At 54.6% G+C, this 20340-nt stretch overlaps 3 protein-coding genes and 1 non-coding gene across 4 annotated transcripts in view; 2 read left to right on the top strand and 2 right to left on the bottom strand.

The window, feature by feature from the left end:
* Positions 1 to 29: 29 nt before the first annotated feature.
* On the bottom strand, positions 30 to 1743 carry INKA1 (inka box actin regulator 1). Its single transcript, XM_040995012.1, has 2 exons — positions 1622 to 1743; positions 30 to 874 (listed from the first exon to the last, which is right to left on the bottom strand). The coding sequence occupies exons 1-2, from the start codon at positions 1670 to 1672 to the stop codon at positions 74 to 76; spliced, it is 852 nt and encodes a 283-aa protein (XP_040850946.1). The 5' UTR covers positions 1673 to 1743; the 3' UTR covers positions 30 to 73.
* Positions 1744 to 3066: 1323 nt separating this feature from the next.
* On the bottom strand, positions 3067 to 3203 carry LOC121166185. The gene has a single exon (XR_005885349.1). It is a non-coding gene; the product is annotated as a U4 spliceosomal RNA (small nuclear RNA).
* A 1574-nt stretch (positions 3204 to 4777) lies between these two features.
* Positions 4778 to 11020, top strand: CDHR4 (cadherin related family member 4). Its single transcript, XM_040995086.1, has 19 exons — positions 4778 to 4826; positions 5142 to 5326; positions 5452 to 5614; positions 5710 to 5801; positions 6046 to 6156; positions 6703 to 6806; positions 6990 to 7129; positions 7345 to 7528; positions 7608 to 7761; positions 7914 to 8007; positions 8257 to 8460; positions 8565 to 8704; positions 8941 to 9091; positions 9191 to 9411; positions 9620 to 9762; positions 10126 to 10182; positions 10271 to 10358; positions 10506 to 10533; positions 10965 to 11020. Exons 1-19 carry the CDS (start codon positions 4778 to 4780, stop codon positions 11018 to 11020), a joined length of 2364 nt encoding a protein of 787 aa, XP_040851020.1.
* Positions 11021 to 14456: 3436 nt separating this feature from the next.
* The window catches only part of IP6K1 (inositol hexakisphosphate kinase 1), a 29567-nt gene continuing 23683 nt past the window's right edge, over positions 14457 to 20340 (top strand). Inside the window, exon 1 of the mRNA XM_040994488.1 lies at positions 14457 to 14627. The gene's annotated coding sequence lies outside the window, so the exon portion shown is untranslated. The remainder of the gene's footprint in view (positions 14628 to 20340) is intronic.

Here is a 20340-nt window from a genome sequence, read left to right as displayed (position 1 = left end):
TGCAGCCTCAGAGACAGGAGCCTAGAAGGTCTAGAAAAAGGCCTTTATTGTCCCCATCTGGGGTACAACAGGGTCAGAGGTAGCTGATGTCATTGCAGATGATGGGCTGCCGGCTGCGACAGCTCATGAGTGCTGCGAAACGGGACACATCCGTAGGCAGCTCAGGTTCTGGGCGAGGCGGGCACGACAGGCGTTTTCCTGCCATGGCCGCCCGGCGTGCCCTGGCCAGTCGGCGCCGTAGCTGCTCGGAGAGGCCAAGCAGGAACTGGGGGGGGCGAGCACGGGCCCGGGGTTCACCTCCGTCACCTCCTTCACTGGCTGCCTCCGGCAGCTCCATCCAATTGTGAACCAAGTCAGCGAAGCAATTGTCCCCTAACACCAGGGGCTGGCGGCTACGACCCCTGTTGAGCAGGGCTGCGGTCCAATCATCTGCTTCCAGTCCCTGCCAGTGCTCCAGGCAGGCGTCTGGGGTGGACTTGGGCCGGGGACGACAGGTAGGCCGTGCGTCCGCAGCAGGAGCCCTGCCGGACAGGAGGCCACTGACAGAGAGGCGCTGGCTCTGGGGGCGCCGTGGGGGTGCCGGGCGGCGCCGTAGTACTGGCAGTTCCTCCTCTCGCCACGTGCTGCCTGACACCTCGGAGAAGCCAGAGTCCCAATCCAGGGCATGCTCTCTGGGGCCCCCAAGGGCTGTACCCCGATCTTCTGTCACTGCTGCCTCCTCCTCCTCTTCCTCCTCCACACAGCAGATAGAGTCTTCTTCCAAGACATCTGTGGCTTTGAGGTGCTGGGCAGTACTCTGCACGCTGGGGACACTTTGGGGAGGTGGATGCAGGGGCCCAGGCATAGGTGGTGAGCCAGTATCTCGGCCACACAACTGAAGTGAAAGAGAAGGCAGAAGTTGGAGGGACATTGCTTGTCATCACCCCTGGCTGCCTGGCTTACCCAGCCCTAAGAGTACGGGGTCCTGGAGAGCTCACTAGGCCCACGGGCCCTGAGCAGCAAGGCCACGAGGGGGCACTGGGCCCAGCACGAGGGTGCTGGCACAGGCAGCTCCTGTGGCTCCCATCCGCCGACCTGGTGGCAGTACAGCGTGCTATAGCACGCAGGGCTGGGCAAGTTGGTACTCGCCACCGGCTGGCAAGCAGGGTTGAGGGCCTGCATTGGGAAGTAGGGCCTGTCAGGGCCAAGGTGGGTTTTCAGCTCCCCAAAGGCCAAAGCGTCTTTCAGAGAAAGACACTGCTTCTGAGAAGTGTAGGGAAGAGGCACAGGCCTGCCGGGCATGAGAACAACCACAGCAGTGCCAACACCTCTGTAGTCCCTTGCCTTCCCTGTCCCACCCCAAAGGAAGTGTCCCCCCTCACCACCACGTCCCTCTTCTCCTCCCCAGCAGCGTGGCCAGCTGGGCGACTGTTACCTGATGCCCTGAGCAGCTCCCTGCGGGGCCCCCCCACCCCCCCGCGCCGACGACGCCCGACGAGGGCCATCTGGGCCATCTGCTCCGCCCCCATCCTGTCTGAGGGGGAGTGCGGGACCACCCAACACCAGCTCATTGTTCTGGCCGGACGGCAGCCGGGTACCCCACGCGAGACCGCAGGAGCCACACCCGCTCCCCCAGTCTCACCAGTTCGCAGCGTAACTGGCTCAGAAAGCTGTCAAGCCGGGCGCTGTGCATGTCCGCGCCGGTGCCCCCGCCGGGCCTGCCAGCTCCCTTCTCCTCGAGTCCCGGCGGGAGCGGCGCAGAGAGGGCCGGGCCGGCCGGCCAGCGGCGCCCCTACCCTGCGCCTCCCTGGCTCCGCGGCCCGTCGCTCTCCGTAGCGCCCGCCGCCGCCCCAACATCTGGCAGCCGCGCCCCGCCCCCTTGGGCTGCCGCACCGGGGGCGGGGCGGGACGAGGACGACCACGCCCCTCGGGCTCCGCCCTGTGAGAGGGGGGCACCTCGGAGCCACCTCCTTAATTCCGCAACGGCCCCGGGGCAGGGCCGGGACCCCCGGACGCCCCGCGCGGGTCTCCTCTCCCTGCGCTCACCGCTTCCCGCTGTGGCCTCAGGCTCCTTGTCTGTCCCACGGGGGAGCAGCAGTCCTGCAGGAACCCCGTGCTGCGCCCACGTGCGGGCCCCGCTCACGCTGTGACCCACTCGGAGCCTGGCCGGCTCCCGAGGCCAGCCTCGACAATTCCTGGAAGTGATGCCATTTGGGGTTGGGCCCTCCCGAGGACCGCAGGACCTCAGGCAGCCGCCCGGAGCGCGGCGTCCCAGCCGGGCGAGGCGGGCTCGCCCCCTGCTGGTGAGCGGCGGCGACTGCAGTGGTCCTGCACCTACAGACCCGGAGCCAGTGCTGGGAGGGTCAGAGCCTGGCCTCTGAGCCCATGCAAGCAGAAGTCAGGCTCGAGGGTGGAGAGACTGCAAGCAGACAGGAAACATCCTGACATGGGAAAAACGGGTCAGCTTGGACGAGAGCACACCCAAGGGGGAGATGACATCGTAATGCAATCTCGGCCGTGTTATGGCCTAGGGGTTGAAGTTGCCACCTGCCACGCCGGTATCCCATATGGGCAGTGGTTCCAATCCTGGTTGCTCCACTTCTGATCCAGATCCCTGCTAATGGGAAATCAGTGAAGAATGCCCCGAGTCTTTGGACCCCTGTCACCCATGTGGGAGACCTGGATGGGGTTCCAGGTTTCTGACTTCAATCTCTGTAAGATTCTCTCCCTGTCCCCTGCCCCTCGCCATCAGTTTGCCTTTAAAATAAAATAATTTTTAGAAAGGGGGTGGGCAGAGGCAAACACGTTTGGTTTAGTGGTTAATTCATATAAATCCCACATCTGGGCACCTGGGTTTCAGTCCCCACTCCAGCTCCTCATCTCAGCATCCCACTAATGCAGAACTTGTGAACTAAAGGCAATGTCTCCCCCTTTGGGTTCTCAGCTCCTATTTGGGCCCTTGCTCAGCCCCTGCCATTTCACCCTTTGGGAAGAGAATAAATCAGAAGCTGGGAAGCATACAGTGTGTGTGTGCGTGTGTGTGTCTGTGTGGCTCTCTACCTTTGAGGTGAACGTGTGAATGTTATTATTATTATTATTATTTTTTTGCCAATGCCGACTATATTTCAAGTTGTCACAGCAGGGTATTGGGAAAAGTTTTCAATTAGCAATAATCATGTCTCAGATAAACCTCATTGGCTACGATACTGCTACTGCACAAAGCTATGCATGTTAATTTTTTAAGAGGGACCTTCTAGGCAGAGGAGTCAACCAGTATGAAGACCTTAGGAGGGGCAGATGTTGCAGCCCAATGAGTTGGGTCACTTGGCAGTCTTAGCACTAACAGTTTCTCCAGCTCCCTGGCAGCAGATGACGGCAGCGCTTGGGCCCCCATCATGCATGTGGGAAAACCAGATGGAGTTCCTGGTTTCTGGCTCCTGTCTGGCCCAGCCCAAGCTGTCGCTGCCCTTTGGGAAGTGAACCAGCAGCTCTAAAACGTCTCTGATTTTGTCCTTCCCTCTGTCACTTTTTCAAGATAATAATCTTTTTTGAAAAGCGGCTTCGCTCTACTAAAAAATGAAATGAAGTAAAAAAAGTTACATCTCCATCATTGTTAAAATCTGCACGCCCAGACCAGGACACAGGGGCACCTGAGGCCCCTCCAGGAAGCTACCTTGTGCTCCCCAGCCTCCCTTCCCTCCCCCATTGATGGATATTCACCATCAATAATCTTTTTTTTTTTTTTTTTTAAGATTTTTTATTTGTTTTCATTGGAAAGGCAGATATACAGAGAGGAAGGTCTCCATCTGATGGTTCACTCCCAAAGTGTCCACAACGGCTGGAGCTGAGCCAATCTGAAGCCAGGAGCCAGGAGCTCCTCCACGTCTCCCACATGGGTGCAGGGTCCCAAGGCTTTGGGAAATCCTCGACTGCTTTCCCAGGCCACAAAAAGGGAACTGGATGGGAAGCGGGAAGGCTGGGATTAGAACTGGCGCCCATATGGAATCCTGGCATGTTCTAGGAGAGGACTTTAACCGCTACGCTTTCATGCCGGGCCCAATAATCGTTATTTTCATCACTATCACCAATGGTTTCATTTGCTTGTTGAATGTAGAAAATTTTAGAGGGATCTTGTTGATAGGCTCAAACTCTTTCATTTTATTTAAAATAGTAATAGAAAAGGACAGAGCTATCTTACATCTAGTTCACTTCCAAATGCCTATAGCAACCAGGGTTGGGTCAGGTGGGAGCCAGGAGCCTGGTAGCAGGGACCCAAGTACTTGTGCCATCCTCTGCTACTTCCCATTAGTAGGGGAATGGATCGGAAGCAGAGAGTGCACCAAGCAATTGGGGTGTGGGCTTCCCAAGCAGCAACTTAACCACGGTGGTAAATACCCACTCCTAGGCTCAGATGTCATGTGCCGACCGTGTTGGAATGGTGGCAGATATTGGAGTGCAAAATCAGGGAAGTAGCAGATCTTGGGCACAATTTTGCTGGGCACTGGGCTTGCTCTGTCTCTGGGGACTGTGGGACCAATTTCCCCATGAGAGGCTGTATCCTCCGACATCCCCTTGGGGTTGAGGTAAGCAAAGGGAATCACCAGAGGAGTGTGGAAAACGGGATTCTCCAGGCTCTGTAAGCCTGCAGGTGACTGCAGCTCTCTGCACCAGGGTTGGGTGGAGCTGGGATCTGGAAGCCCTGGGAGGCCCAGCTGTGTTTGAGCAACTTACCTGGCTACCTGGCAACAGGGCAGGCCTGACCAACAGCCTCCTGTACTGTCTGTGGGGTTAGGCCAGCATGGGGCTTCTCAAGCTCCCGGTGCTCATTTTGGCTCTGATTGTCTCTGGTGAGGAACTGGTGGGTGAGGGAACACCAAGTTTTCCTTGAAGTCTTGACCCTTCTCAGATAAGGTGCCATGGAGGACCAGGGGCTGGGAAGGAGAGCAGGGGAAGGGGTGGGGTCTGACCCCCTGACCCTCATTCTTTATTTTTGGTTGTTTCACCTCTTTACTCTTTCTCTGTCAACTGTCAGCGGCAGAAAGTGGGTAAGGAAGGGTTGTGGCTGCTTGGCCCTAGGGTACGATCAGGTCTAAGTCAGAGGGGCTCATGGATGGCTTCCTATGCATGGTGCATACAACCTTGAACTGTCTGCTTTTCCACAGATCTTTACAGCCTGCCCTGGTTCATAAATGTCTCCGAGAGCCAGGGTCCTGGCACCATTCTGCAGCCCTTCTCTTTCAACTGCTCCGCACCCACAGCCAGCCTGGATTTGCTCAGCGTGCAGCCGCCTACCACCTTCTTCAACCGACCCAGTCTGACCAGGTGGCAGGGGAGCTATGTGGGCAAGGCAAGTGGCACTGGGACAGCTGGGGGCACAAAAGCCAGACCAGAGATTCCCAAAGCCAGATGTGGTAGGAGGAGGGGGAGACAGAGCCCAGACCCCATGTGGCACTGCCCACCCACCCACTCCAGGTGACCTTGAGCAGCTCGGCTCGGCTGGATGCCCTGGAGGTAAACCACTATGAGCTGCAGCTGCAGTTCACCTGTGGCAACGTGGTAACCCAGGGGCCGCTCTCTGTGGATGTGCTGCGGGATCCCAGCCGGATCCGGTGTGTTGGCCGGTTTGCCAGCCCAGGTGAGGCCTGGCAGGGGTGGAAATGGGGACAGCAGACAAGGGGACAGGGTTGGCATGGCCCTTCACAAATTCTTCCTACCCTCCTCTCTGTCCAGCTGGGGAAGTCATCCAGGTGTTGGAGACTGTCCCACCTGGGGCCCGCCTCTACACTGTGCTGCTTCCAGGCCTGGAGTTCCAGGAAGCCCAGGTGAGCTGTGCAGTGGGAAAGAAAATGAAGGGGCCAGCATGGCCAGGCCCAGCCTGCAGAGGGACCCTGTAGTACATGGCTGAGCCTCTGAAGTCCATGAGGGCTTGGAGAGACCCGTGGAAGGCTGTCCATTTCCCAGTCACATGGCTGTTCCTATAGGGGACATCTTCAAGGTGGAGGTCTTCTTTCTCTGATGTGTTCCGTACCCTCCAGGCCAATTTACCCCACATCTCTGTGTTGTCAGATGAGAATCATCAGTGCCCAGGACCCTCCACACTTCCCTGCACCTTTCTCCATTAATGATCAAGGTTGGCTGCAGGCACCAGCACAGGGCCTCAAAGGCCAGGCGCAAAAGGTGAGTGTAACACAGCACCAAGGCCTGGGTGCAGGGCTTCCATGGCTTGGTAGCACTGCCATCTTCTGGAAGATTGTTCTTGGCTTCCTCAACAAATACCACCTCTCGTGCCTGTACCCCCCGCCCCCCACACACACCTAGAGTTTGTGAAAGTCGAGGGGTCCCTGACTCTAAGATCTCACAGACCCCGTCCTAGGAAGGAGAACACTTCGGGCTGTCACGCTTGAAAGGAAAGTCCTGGATGGAGTCTGGGGGTTGGAGAAGTCTCCTTTCAAAAACTTCCACCTCTTAGTCCCTGGTTCTGGGCCACTCGAGGACAGTAATTCCCACGATCAATGACTCCTCGCTCTCTTTCCAGGGCTGTTGGCAGCCTTACAGCGGGACTCACGGCCCAAAAGTGCAGGGCTCCCAGGAATACTTGTCAGCAGAGTGACAGGGCCCAGGGAGGAGGGACCCTGGGGATTGCTTGTAAGGTTGGCATTGCAGGGAGAACTGAACACAACAGGCCAGGCCCTGCCCTTCTTCCCTGTGCGGTGTGCCCCACAGGTCTTCCAGCTGCGGATCTCAGTGTCCCTTAGGCAAGGCCAAAGTTGCCAAGGAATGGTGATGGTGAAGGTCTTGCCGGCTCCCTCCAGCCAAGTCTTCTTCCTGTAAGGTTCCCCTATGCAGAACTGCGAAGAGGCAGGGGCCTGGCCCCAGGGCAGCAGGAATACTAGCTCTCCCAACTCCCCCCACCCTCACCCCCACTGGAGGAAGGATGCCCTAGGGGGAGGAGCACCGCCCCCCCCCCCCCCGCACCCCCTGCAGGAGCCAGTGTCCTCATTTCCATCCAGGCAGCAGGCCCAGAATATCACCGTTCCTGACTCCTTGGGTCCTGGGACAGAAGTGTTTCACGTCCAAGCCCAGGGCTCCTCCAATGTGCACTACGAAATCGTCTCCCCCATGCCCAGCACATTCTACTCCATTGGACCTGGTGAGGGGCAAGGGGGTTCGGGTACTGAGGTGCCTCAACGCCCAGCTCTGGGGTGACCCTTGTTACCTACTAGTCTCCTGCACCTGGCTTGGGGGCAGGAAGTGGGGGCATGAGTGGTCTCCCCCTTCTTCCAGTGGAAATGGGTGGTTGGGATTGGGTCTGAGCCAGAGGTGGGGCTGAATTAACCCTGTGTTCTGGCCTCCCATCTTGCCCAGTCGATGGTGTGATCCGGACCACCGCGCCTTTGGAGTTGGCTCCTGCCCAAGGCGCCGTGGTCAGCAGGCTGCAGATAAAGGCCTTTGAACAGTTGCAACCCCAGGCTGGTGCTGAGCTAGAGCTCACAGTGATCGTGCAGGCAGCCAACCGCTGGCCCCCACGCTGCCTCCCTGCGCTCCTGGTGTGAGTGCTGGGGCAAGCTTGGGGGTGGGGGTTGGGCCAGACACCCCCACCTTGCCACTCACCTGCCTTCCCCTTCCAGCACTCAGATCCCTGAGACCACGCCTGTGGGCACCCCGCTGAACACCCTATTCTGTGCTGACCCGGATACTGCTGACGCCCTCCTTGACTACCAGCTATGGTCCCACAGCCCTCTCAGCCCGGCCAGCTTTCACCTTCGAGACAGCGTCTTAGAGGTACCCAGGTCCCTGCTCCCAGGGCTACTCACAGGGTGCTTGGGGTTAGACCAAGAATCTGGGGGAGGGAATTTATGCCGGTTGTGGGGAGGGCCTGGAAAAGAGTCAGGGTAGGCCCAGATGAGGACTCACCCTCTGACCAATCTGGTCAGGTGAACACCACACTGGACTGTGATGCTCCTGGGGCCTGCTTGCAGCATGCAGCCTCCATCCTGGTGCTTGATGGTGGTCAGCCTCAGATGACTAGTGAGTGACCATGCCCAGGACAGGGCTTTCCCACCCCCCCAGTTCCTGTCTGTGCAGGACATCTCTCCCCCTAACCTCTTCAATGGAGCAGAATTATCTCCAGTTCATACTCCTGGACAATCTTTTCCAGTCTCTCAGCAGGGGTGGGCTCTTGTCCACAATTCCCTCCCCTTCCCCTTCCCATCCTCAAACGCTCAAGGCAGGGCTGGACACCCCAGGCCGGAGTTTTGACTATCACATGACCCCCAGCTGAGGTGCCGGTCCTGGTGATGGTGACACTGGTCAATGAGTTCTCCCCAGCTTGCGCACCACAGACATTCCACGTTCGGGAGGATGCAGGGCCCCACACGCTGCTGGGCTCCGTGGTAGGCACAGACCTGGATCACCCACACAACAGCATTGAGTACTACGCCTCTGGGGGCCCTGCCACCTTTGCTGTGGATCGTCTCAGTGGTACTGCCACCCAGGGGCTGGTTTGGAGGGCTAGGGCCAGAGCTGGCTCTGAGGCCGTGCCTCCTCCCACACCCTCACCGCCCCTCCCCTCCTGCCTCTTCCAGGGGAGGTACAGCTGCTTGGACATCTGGACTATGAGCAGCAGAAGTTATACAGGCTGGTTGTCCTACTGATTGACTATGGCCAAGACCAGGACCCCACCAATCACCGCTCAGGCTCCTGCACCATTACCATCATGGTTGAGGTCACTGGGTCCTAGAAGGCCTGGAAAGCCAAGCATTCAAATCACCTGCACTCTGGCTTTCTGCTTTTCTCTTTAGGCCTCAGTTTCTTCCACTGATTGGCTGGAGGGCACAGTGGGCAGTACACCTCAGGCTCTGGCTGTAGGGATGTGGGGAGGATGGGGGAGAAAGCCCCTGGGCTGGCCTGTGGGTCGGGGTGTGGCCTGCACCCAGGCCTAACTTGGCCTCCTTACTCTAGGATGTGAATGACCACCTGCCTGAGTGCGAGCCTCCCTTTCAGGAAGTCACTGTCTACACTCTCCTGGGCCAGAGCATGGAGGTGACAAAGATGTCATGCCACATCCCCCAGGAGCCACAGCGCCTGGCTTTCTCTTATAGCATTGTGAGAGGTGGGGCCGTGGCACAGGAGGCACCCATGCAAGGCTTTGGGCAAAGGGCACCAGGTCAAGGCCAGCTAAGGAGCCTTTCTGTTGTTATTCTGCTTTCAGGGAACAGCCAGAGCCAATTCAACCTGCAAGGGGCCGTCCTCATGCACAGTGGCCCCCGCCTGGGGCTCCCCTGGCCGGAGCAACCCCAAACCTATGAGCTGCTGATCCGGGTGGCTGATGCAGGTCCCTCTACCCCCCATCTCAGCACCACTGCCACTGTTATTGTGCATCTGCTGCCCTGGAGGGCCAGTACAGTGGCTACCAGCACCCACACAACCACAGTGAGCGGGGTGTGGTTAGGGGTGGGTGGAAGAGAAGATGCTACAGGATGAGTAAGGAGACCCAAGTGTTCCCTGTGGAACAATGGGGAAGGTGTTGCAGAGGACACTGGTGCGTGCAGAGAGCCTGACAATATGGAAGAATGATCATGGGGTATAGGATGGCCAGGCTCATGCCAGGGCAGTGGTGAGGCTGTGTCCCTCATTTCAGGTGCCCTCAACGATAACACCCCTGCTTGTGACGGGCACAGAGGTCTTTTGGAAGCCAGAGGCCTGGTTTGTGGCAGTGCTGACGGGAACTGGCGTCCTTGTAGTCTTGGCTCTGAGCTGGTTCTTTAAAAAGCTTCTCCAAGGGTAGGGCTCCTATTCCTGTACCCCTTGCTTTTATCTTGCTTCACCCAAGATGCCATGAAAATGCCCATGTTGGTGGGCACACAAAACTGATACTGAGGAGGACCTTCCCTCCAGAGACCTTGCAATTAGAATCTGAGAGACCCTAGGAAGAAGTGGCTCCCACTGATGGCAAAGTTCAGTGGAGGGGGGTGGCTCTGGGCTCGAGGCATACATGGAGCACTGACCCCTGTCTTCCACTTGAAGCCTACCTTGCTCCTAGAGACCCTTCATCCTTCGTGGGTCTAGGACTGAGCCCAAGGAAAGAGGTTACAAGCCTATAGGCTTGCTGTCCTCAAGGGTTGGTCCCTCCTGTTGGCATTTTAGGTTGTCCCAGAGGCTACAGGCACCAAGCAAACCAGCACGGGCCTTATTGCTAAACAGGTGTGTCTCTTTGACTTACTTCCATGGCTGGGAGCCCCACTCTGGGGTTGGAGCCTTCTCCTATACTCTTGTTCCTCCTCTTTCCCAGCATCCAGGCAGCTGAGGGGTCCTTCAAGGGGTTTGCAGAGGCATCAAGGATGGAGCTGCCCCAGGTACCAAGCAGCGTCATGAGCTTGGTTTGTCAACTCCCCATGCCAGCCAGGGGGCACTCGGTCTTCTCCAGAGCACTTCCCTGCCCCACCCCCTTTTCCTTGCTGGGTCCGGGTGGAGTGGGGAGGGGTAGGACTCTGCTCCTCACCTGCTCTCACTCTCCTCTTTAGCAGTATTTTGATGGCAGAGCACAAGACTCCCGTAAGTCCCCCTTTTGGGTGTGGATCCTCTCTCATTTTGGGATTTCCTCCTATCACATGGCACCTGCCACCTACTTTTTCCTGAATGGGGTCTGCACTCACTGCCAAACATCTTGGTCTGATCTGGTCTTGCCTGTGGTGGGAGGGGAGATAGTGGTCAGGGGAGAGGCCTCCAGTAGTGATTAATGTCCTAGTGTGACACAGGTGAACCGTGACAGAATAATCTGCCATCTGTCTAGGGAGCCGGGATCCAGTTTTGGAGGGTCAGACTGAAGTTGATCCACTGAAAGGAGTGGGAAGGGATAGGATGAATCCCAGTGCAGGCAGAGAAGGGGTATCTCATCTAGGGTCCTGGGATGCCCCTTCAGGGGAGGAAGCCAGTCCTGTTGAGGCCAGCAGGGTCCTCCCTTTCTCTCTGTTGTCTGGGTTTGGGGACAGGCCAAGATCACCTGTTCAACATGCGTTCTGGACCCCAGCGCTGGCTCTGAAGACAAGCAGCTGCTTCACTCCAGGCAGGAAGGCAGAATTTCTTTCTCCCTTGATCATGGGCTTTGTTTCTCAATTAATTCAATAATAAACAAAATTACTGACAGAAAAGTCCTGACCCTGTCACTCATCTGTGCAAGAAAGGCTGAGATTCACACTCCCTTTTCTCACTTGGAGAAGCACTTCCTTTGGGCACATCCCAGGGAGAAGCAGGTGATTTCTCCTATAAGAAATTTCTCCTATAAGAAGGCATTGCACCAGGGCTGGCACAATCGCTCAACTGGCTAATCCTTGGTCTGCAAGCACCAGCATTCCGTATTGCTCCACTTCTAATCCAGCTCCCTGCTTATGGTCTGGGAAAGCAGTGGAGGACGGCCCAAAGCCTTGGGACCCTGCACCCATGTGGGAGACCCAGAAGCTCTTGGTTCCTGGGGTTTGGATCAACATTGGCTGTTGCATCCATTTTGGGAGTGAGCCAGCGGGTGGAAGATCTTTATCTTTCTCTCTGCCCCTCCTCTCTGTACATCTGCCTTTCCAAATAAATAAATAAATAAATATTAATAAGCCTTGTGCTTATAAAAGGTTCACTTTTCCCTTCAGAGGTCACCTGTTTCTTGCTCCTACTAAGGGGAGCACACTTGTGTGTGTTTTAAATAAGCTTACCTTTTAATTCCATTTTTCTACAAACTTGAAAAATTCATTTTCTTTTTTAAAAATTGTTTAAAGATTTATTTATTTTTATTGCAAAGTCAGATATACAGAGAGGAGGAGAGACAGAGAGAAAGATCTTCCATCTGATGATGCACTCCCCAAGTGACCGCAATTGCCAGTGCTGTGCCAATCTGAAGCCAGGAGCCAGGAACCTCTTCCAGGTTTCCCTCACGGGTGCAGGGTCCCAAAGCTTTGGGCTGTCCTCAACTGCTTTCCCAGGCCACAAGCAGGGAGCTGGATGGGAAGTGGGGCTGCCGGGATTAGAACTGGTGCCCATCTGGTATCCCAGCAAGTTCAAGGCGAGGACTTTAGCCCCTAGGCCACCACACTGGTCCCAAAAAAATTATTTTCATTTTATTTCAGAGGCAGAAGAGACAAAGAGAGAGACTGACGGGGAAGTAGCTTTTCGTTGGCTGGTTCGTTTGACCACATACCTGCAACAGCTGGGGCAGAGTCAGGCAGAAGCTGCAGTCTGGAGGTCCATCTTGATCTCCCATGTGTGTGACAGGGACCTGAACATGTGAGCCATCATCTGTTACCTTCCTGGATGCACTTAATTAGGAAGCTGGATGGGAAGTTGAGTGGTTAGAATTTGAACCCAGGTGTACCATCCTGGGATGGCCCACTCTACCAAACACTTACCCAGATATTGTTACTTTTAGAGGTCAAACTTGAGGGCAGCCAACCAGCTGGGTATTTCGTTGGGGGAAACTGGAGATTCATTTGTTTGTTTGTTTTTCCTCTCAGTTGAGGGGAGGGAAGACTTGAGACCCTGTAGCTTTCTGGTCCTATTGGGATCAATGGAAGCCTCTTTCTGAGGGGTTTCCCCTGCTTCCTTTGCACTTGACTGTATGCTGAGCCAAGGTGGCCTGTGGTACCCTGGAGGAGGGCAGATCTGTGGGCACAGTGCTGGTCCCCTCCCTGTGTCCAGCATGGCATCAGGTCTCAGGCTGCTACCAGATCTCCAGGAAACCTGCTGTTAGGTGACTGCTCCTCTGCAGGTGGTACCCCCAGGCTATCTCAATATTCCTCCTTGTAGGTCTGCAGCCTGAACATCTCTGGGCACGAGGGACTCCAGTGTCCTCTGTGGGGAAAACGCTCTTCATAGGGGCTCCCACCAAAGGACAGGTGCTAGTGCAGACTTCAGGGACTGCCACTTGGAAGCAGGCAGTCCTAGAAAGTGGCTGCATGTGCCTGGGTATTTAGCCAGCTTTACGCATTACAGCAGCTACCTGGGACACAGGTCCTCATCTGCTCATAAGAATCTTAGAAAGAGACAGACACAAATGGGAAGTAATGGTTTAATAAGGAGGGCATCTGTCAGAACAGACCTGAGAGAGTATGCCCATTTGGGCTAGGTTAACAGATGATGATAGTGCTTGATGAATGGCAGGCATCTTGGCCAACAATTGACAGCTGAAAGCAGGCTGCGTTCAGCCTGGGAGGGCTAAGCCTATGGGGTTCAGGTTTTTCCACTAGTTCTCCTCCTCTCCAGCCTGGCTGCCTGGATGAAAGGCTTGCTGGGTGTGAAACAGGTGAAATTCCTTCCAAGCGTTTTATTACACAATGATGTTATCAAGCTGAGCTGCCTTCTTGGCAGAGAGGACTGGTGGGGAGCGGGGAAGAGCTGGGACCACCAAAAAAGTCACTGGGTTCTGCTTTGTGGTGTAAAATACCCTGAAGCTGCTACACGTCTGTTTTAGTTCCACTTTGTTTTCCTTAGGATCCTTTCCCACTGATTGCTGCCTACCTCACATAAGGATTCCTTTCTCGTTTATTCCCCATTCCTGAGAAGCTCATCGTAGGTCCTCATTTTACAGATGGGGCAACTAGCTGTAGGAGAGGCCGCAGACTCAGGTCTCAGCTACGCTGCGTGGGGGGGGAAGTGGGTGTGGCCCCAGGTGGTGTGATTGTGTGAGGTACATTCACTATAAAGTCAAGCCCCTGGGTGAGCAACTTCCTGCGACTCACAGTGTGGCTTGGAGACAGGTCAGAGGATCTGCTCACGAGTAGATGCTCGAGGGCAGAGAAGCAGGACTTCCCACGTGTGTGCCCCGGCTTCTGAGAAGACTGAATGCTCGGCAGAGAAAGGGTGGGAAAACAGGAACCATGGCACCTCTGTCGGGTGAAGGGGAAAGCTGAAGAAGACGCGAGGAAGAGGTCAGCAGGACAGGTACGAGACCCAGTGCCTTCACTCCAAGAGGTGGTGTGACTTCTCGTATCCTCATCGGCAGCCCCCTTAAGGCAAAAGAAACACACACACACACACACACGGCATATCGCAGACATTTCCGTGTGTGTCTGTTTGTAAAAAAACAAACAAAAAGCACATTGTGGACAGTCACCAACTCGGTGTGTGTGTGTGTGTGTGTGTGTGTGTGTGTGAGAAGATGCGGCCAGCTCCGCACGGCCGACACGCAGGCAGATGAGCCAAGGGCGCTATGGCCTTTGAGTGGCCAGCTGAAGATCCGCGACCAACTCTGAGAATCGCGCGCATGCGCTAACTCGTGCCGTCACAGTCACGTGCCTCGGGCGTTCGGCACGGGTCTGGAGCGTGAGGCTCTGACTGACAGGTCAACCGACCTGTCAGCGGGAAGCATTTTCCCAGGCATAGGGCAAAGAGGCTGTTGATTGGGGATATCCTCAGCGGGGGGCGGGTTCTTTGCCTTCTTGGTTACTATGACGCCCGGCCCCCGCCCCCTCGGCTGGCCGCCATCTTGTTGTTGATCCGTACCCAGTGGGCAGCGCCGGGAGCTGGACCGTGCGGCCGGTGCGGGGCCGCTGCTGCGGGGCTCAGCCACCTGTGCTGCCTGCTAGGGGGGGCGGGCCGAAACCTGGAGGCCCGGGGGCCCCAGCTCCCGTCGGGAGCCGTGGGCGTCTGCTGTCCGGGCCGGGCTGGTGAGTGACAGGAGCCGGGCCGGAGAGACCAGCCTGACGCCCGTGGGGAGGGTGGCGGCTGGCGCGGGATTGGAGCGGTTGCGCGTGTTGGGTAAGGGTTTCGGCCGAGCATCGCTCCAACACGGGTCGAGCGTCCTGAATGGTCGCCCCCGAGCTTCCCAGGTGCTGGAGCCGGGGCCGGGAAGACAGCCGAGGTGGAGGTCGGAGGAGCCGGGTGCCCCCAGGGCCGGCCTTTGGGATAGCGGGAAACCGGCGCCGCAGCGTGTCCAGGTCAGCCTGCCGCTCTCAGGAGCGTGTGCTGCTCCTAGGTGGGAAATGCACGAGCCTCTTTGTATGTGTCGCTTTTTTGTAGTGGTTTTCATTCCTACTCTAGAGTAGACCGAACGCTGAAGCCCCCAGTGCCGGCAGGCCCTGGTCGTGCTGCTGGGATTGGGGCAGGGCTAAGACCCCTCTAATTGCCTGCCGAGACTGTCCGTATTGCCAGCATCTGAGGTTGGAACGTCATTTCTGTGGCGCTTTCGGCCGCCAATTTTGGAGTGTGTGCTTCAGGAGAAAGTGAATGTTTCATTAATGGCTTGACTGACTATGCTTCCTAAAGGGAGATCCTTGTGCCAGTCGGCAAAGCATGTGGAGGAATGTGTTTAGAATTGGAAAGAATATGTGAAACCTGTTGTGGGTGGTCTTGAACGGCCGGCTGAGTTAAGTATTAGTAGTACTGAGTGTTTTCTGCTCAATGAAAACGAACTGGCCCTCACCCGGGGAGGATTGGAAGTTTCCAGAGAGGGTGAGCAGGTTTAGGAGGAGTTGCGACTTTTCTAAAGTGCTTTTCTCCTTTGCCTGTGGTGGTTCGTTGTTTCTGAGCAGGCTTCTTGTAGGTGGTTCCCCGCGGCTTGCATGAGCTGACCGAGTGGTCAGGTAACCACACTCAATGCATTTCTGGTGGGATCTCCTCCTCTCACCTCTGAATGTTTATTTTCTTTACAGCCTACATTTATTTTTTTTTTTTTAATATCCCCAATGCATTCGGGGGGGGGGAGTTGCTTTATTTATTTATATTGACAAGTCAGACATACAGAGAGGAGGAGAGACAGAGAGGAAGATCTTCCATCCGATGATTCACTCCCCAAGTGACTGCAATGGCTGGTACTGTGCCGATCCAAAGCCAGGAGCCAGGAACCTCTTACAGGTCTCCCACACTGGTGCAGGGTCCCAAGGCCTTGGGCCGTCCTCAGCTGCTTTCCCAGGCCACAAACCAGGAGCTGGATGGGAAGCGGGGCTGCCGGGACTAGAACCAGCATCCATATGGGATCCCAGGCGCTTTCAAGGTGAAGACTTTAGCCGCTAGGCCACTGCTCCGGGCCCTGAATGTTTATTTTCAAAAGAAGCCTGCGAACTGGCTCCTTGGCCAGGAAAAAAGCAGGTGGTGAAACCAGAGGAGACTGGCCGCTTGTTGCTGCTCTGGTACTTGCAGAGAGAATAGTTTAGTAGTTTTCATTTCTTTTATTGCCTTTTCTCAGAGCTGTTGAGCTGTTTTCTGACTCTTTAATGAGGCTTTTTTTAAAAGGTCTTTTTGAAAAAGTTGGTTTTCATCTGCTTGAAAGGCTAAATTCACAGACTTAACATTTTAATTGATTTATTTGATAGAACGTGCGAGCTGCTAGTTCACTTCCCAAATGGATACAATGACCAGGGAAGATCCATGCTGAAGCCAGAAGCCCAGAGCTCCATCCCAGTGTCTCGCGTGGGTAGCAAGGGTCCGAGTACTAGGCCAGCCTCTGCTGTTTTCTCAGACACATTAGCAGGGAGCTGGATTAGAAGTGCAGCAGCCTAGTCTTGAACCCTTACTCAGATGGTGGCCACTGGCATTCAGATGGTGGCCAGTGGCATGGCTAGCTAAGTTGCAATGCTGGCCCCTGATAAATCCATCTTTTGGTTCACTCTCCAAATGCCCTGCAATATCCAGGGGTGGGCCAAGCTGAAGGCAGGCACCTGCCTTCAGGCACCTTCATCTGCTCTGTGGGGTGTTAGGGCCCTCAAGCCCTTAAGCTGTTTCACTGCCTTCTAGGATGCATTTGTAGGAAGCTGAAGGGAAGTGGAGTAGCTGGAACTTGAACTCTCCACAAGGAGGGACCATTATCCCAAAGGTGGCTTAGCTTGCTGTGCCATCGCACCCACCGCGATACTGTCTTTCATGTGCAGTGTTAGGAGGTTCACAAGGGCACCTGAAGCCCACCCAGAGGGACTGTGTTATGGCACTCCAGTGAGGCCATGGCTTGAGACACCAGCTGCTCTGCTTGCCATGCAGGCTTCCTGCTAATGCATCCTGGAAGGTAGTGGGTGATGGTCCATGTGCCTGGGCCCTTGCTGTCCATGTAAGAGCCCTGAATGGAGTTCTGGGTTCCTGGTTTTGGCCTGGCCCAGTCCAAAATGCTGGCTGGTGTGGGCATTTGGGGAATGAATCAGAGATGGACTTCTCACTGTGCCTTTCAGGGTGATTAAAAAATAATAATAATAAAGTCTATCCGTGGTCTTAATCCTGTGTTAGAGTCTCTGTCCCAAGGAAATGATTAGACTACTCAAGAACCTTTATTACCTTTGTTTAATGCTTTTAGTGCCTTGTGAATATTTACGAGTAGTGAATGATGCTTTATTTCAACATGGTGATTACCTAGAGGAGGCTAATAGTACTAAAATAAATGAGACTGTTAGAGTAGCAATTTACCTGTAAACCTAATGCTTTTAGTAATTATGGGCAGTGCTACTGTAGCAGGTAGAGCCCCTGCCTGGGACCCCTGCATCCCATGTGGGTACCAGTTGGTTTCCTGATTACTCCTAATCTGCCTCCCTGCTCAGGGCCTGGGAAAAGCAGTGACAGATAACTCAAGTAATTGGGCTCCTGGCACCCACATGGGACGTCCAGATGAAGCTCCTGACTTTAGCTGGGCACAGCCCCCAAAGGAGCAGTGAATAGAAGACCTATGACTCTTCCTCTCTCTATAGCTCTTTCAAATATGTATTTGGGTATATATGTAAAGGTGTATATATATCTTTGGGTAATAAATGCATTCAGCAGACTGAGTATCCGGTGTTGAAGTCAGCTGCTGATGTGGGAGGGAGAGATCTGATGTTCTAATGTGACATTCAAGGTGCTACTACCCAGTTGGACCCAGCCTGCCTCCGCAGGGTTATACTAGTTCCCAGTAACTAATCAAATGGTTTGCTAAGCATTCCAGATGTATTATCTTTTTTTTTAAGACTTATTTTTATTGCAAAGTCAGATATACAGAGAGGAGGAGAGAGAGGAAGATCTTCTGTTTGATGGTTCACTCCCCAAGTGACCGCAATGGCTGGAGCTGAGCTGATCTGAAGCCAGGATCCTCTTCCGGATCTCCCACACGGGTGCAGGGTCCCAAGGCTTTGGGCCGTCCTCGACTGCTTTCCCAGGCCACAAGCAGGAAGCTGGATGGGAAGTGGGGCTGCCAGGATTAGAACTGGCGCCCATATGGGATTCTGGCATGGACTTCAGGGACTGGGCCACCACTCTGGGCTCAGATGTATTGTTTTTTTGACACAGCCCTACCCGAATTTGATGACTATTGCCTCCGGGAAGCCATTTTCTTTCCCTCCATCTTCTCCCGAGTTTAGTTCAGTTCACGCCTGTCTTTTTCATGAGGCACCCCTACAATTCCTGAGCCTTGGGGATCTGTTCCCTTAGGGCTGAAGCAGCAGCATTGATCAGGAATTGAAGCGATGCCCGGATGAGTGGCTGTCAGGTGCCAAGGCCTGTGTTCCAGTTGAGCTTCTTGCTGCTGCGCAGCTGGGAGTCAATAGCTGATGGTTCACATGCTTGTGTCCCTGCCCCCTCTCTCCTTGCCCTCTCTGTGGCTGGCCAGATGGAGTTCCTGGTTCTTGGCTTCACCTAGCTGAGTCCTGTGATGATTGGAACATTCGGGAGTGAACCAACAGAAGGAAATGCTCTTACTTTGTTTCTACCTTACCAGTAAGATGAGGTTATATTTCAAATTTAAAAATAATTGTGTTGGGCCCGGCGGCGTGGCCTAGCAGCTAAAGTCCTCGCCTTGAACACACCAGGATCCCATATGGGCGCCAGTTCCAATCCTGGCAGCTCCACTTCCTATCCAGCTCCATGCTTGTAGCCTGAGAACGGCCCAAAGCCTTGGGATCCTGCACCCACGTGGGAGACCTGGAAGAGGTTCCTGGTTCCTGGCTTCAGATCGGAACAGTACTGGCCTTTGCGGTCACGGTCACTTGGGGAGTGAATCATCGGATGGGAGCTCTTACTCTCTCTCTCCTCTTCTCTGTATATCTGATTTTGTAATAAAAATAAATAAATCTTCATAAAGACAAAACAAAACAAAAAGTTAAACTCGGGGACTGGCATTGTGGAAAAATAGTTTAAGCTTTGGCCTGCAGTGCCAGCATCCCTAACAGGTGCAGCTTCAAGTGGTGGCTGCTTCCCATCCAGCTCCCTCCTAACATGCCTGGGAAAGCAGAAGATGGCTCAAGTCCTTGGACCTCTGCACCACATGGAATACCTAGAAGTCACTCCAGGCTCCTGGCTGTGGACCAGCCAGATCTGGCTGCTGTGGCCATTTGAGGAACAACCCAGCAAATGGAAGAGCTCAGTCTGTCTGCCTCTTCTAGAGAAAGAAACAGAGGGAAGGGAGGGAAAGGGCAGGCAGTCAACAGGTACAAGCACTTCAGGCAGGGAAGAAAGCGGACATCTGTAACCACCACATCCCCACTGCTTCTTATCCACTCCCTTCCATATCTCTGCTTAACTACACAGTGCTTCCAACTCAAACACATTTAATTCCTCATGGAGCAGGCGCTGTGTCTCCACAGATGCCCACATCCGGTATCGGAATGCCCATTTATATGCTGTTCTCCTGCCTAGGATCCAATTTCCTGTTCATGTGCTGAGAAAGACAGCAGGTAACCGCCCAAGTAATTGGGTACCTGCCACCCATATGAAAGAAATGGATGGAGCTTCAGGATCCTTGTTTTTGGCCTCACCCAGCCTCTGCTGTGGACATTCCAGGGACTGCAGATGGAGGATCTCTCTCTCTCTCTGCCTGTCAAACAAGTACCTCTTTAAAAAATAATAAAACATATAGGGCCCGGCACAATAGCCCAGTGGCTAAAGTCTTCGCCTTCCATGGATGCCATATGGGTGACAGTTCAAGTCCCAGTAGCTCCACTTCCATTCCCGCACCCTGTTTGTGGCCTGGGAAAGCAGGAGAACCAGAGGAAGCTCCTGGCTTCAGATCAGCTCAGCTCCAGCTGTTGTGGCTGCTTGGGGAGTGAACCAGTAGATAGGAGATCCTTCTGTCCTCTTCTTCTCTATAAAATCTGACTTTCCAATAAAAAAAAATCTAATACATGTATATATATACACACACATATACATATAAGGACCAGTATTGTAGCACAGATTAAGCTACTTGCTTCCAATTTCACTTTTTGCTATTGATGTGCCTAAGGAAAGCAAGAGAAGATGGCCCACGTATTTAGGCTTCTTACACCAGTGTGTCAGACCAAGATGAAGCTCCTGGCTTTAGCCATTATGGCCATTTGGAGAGTTAACCAAAGGATCACTCCGTCTCTCTGCCTAATTAATTAAATCTCACAAACAAGTAAACCTTTACAAACACAACTGGTGCACCTTGGAGGCAGCATGGCACAGTGAGTT

The sequence above is a fragment of the Ochotona curzoniae genome, unplaced genomic scaffold (assembly GCF_017591425.1).
Source record: "Ochotona curzoniae isolate NIBS_2020 unplaced genomic scaffold, NIBS_Ocur_1.0 contig_908, whole genome shotgun sequence".
Taxonomy (NCBI): Eukaryota; Metazoa; Chordata; class Mammalia; order Lagomorpha; family Ochotonidae; genus Ochotona; species Ochotona curzoniae.
Note: the sequence above shows the minus strand (reverse complement) of the source record. Positions and strands in the feature narration are given on the sequence as shown.

Coding starts and splice junctions, on each gene's coding strand:
- INKA1 (XM_040995012.1), bottom strand. CDS start 1,672: ATGCACAGCGCCCGGCTTGACAGCTTTCTGAGCCAGTTACGCTGCGAA. Junction 875..1,621: donor GCCAGTTACGCTGCGAACTG/GTGAGACTGGGG, acceptor CTTTCACTTCAG/TTGTGTGGCCGAGATACTGG.
- CDHR4 (XM_040995086.1), top strand. CDS start 4,778: ATGGGGCTTCTCAAGCTCCCGGTGCTCATTTTGGCTCTGATTGTCTCT. Junction 5,802..6,045: donor TGGAGTTCCAGGAAGCCCAG/GTGAGCTGTGCA, acceptor CTGTGTTGTCAG/ATGAGAATCATCAGTGCCCA. Junction 6,157..6,702: donor TCAAAGGCCAGGCGCAAAAG/GTGAGTGTAACA, acceptor TGTGCCCCACAG/GTCTTCCAGCTGCGGATCTC.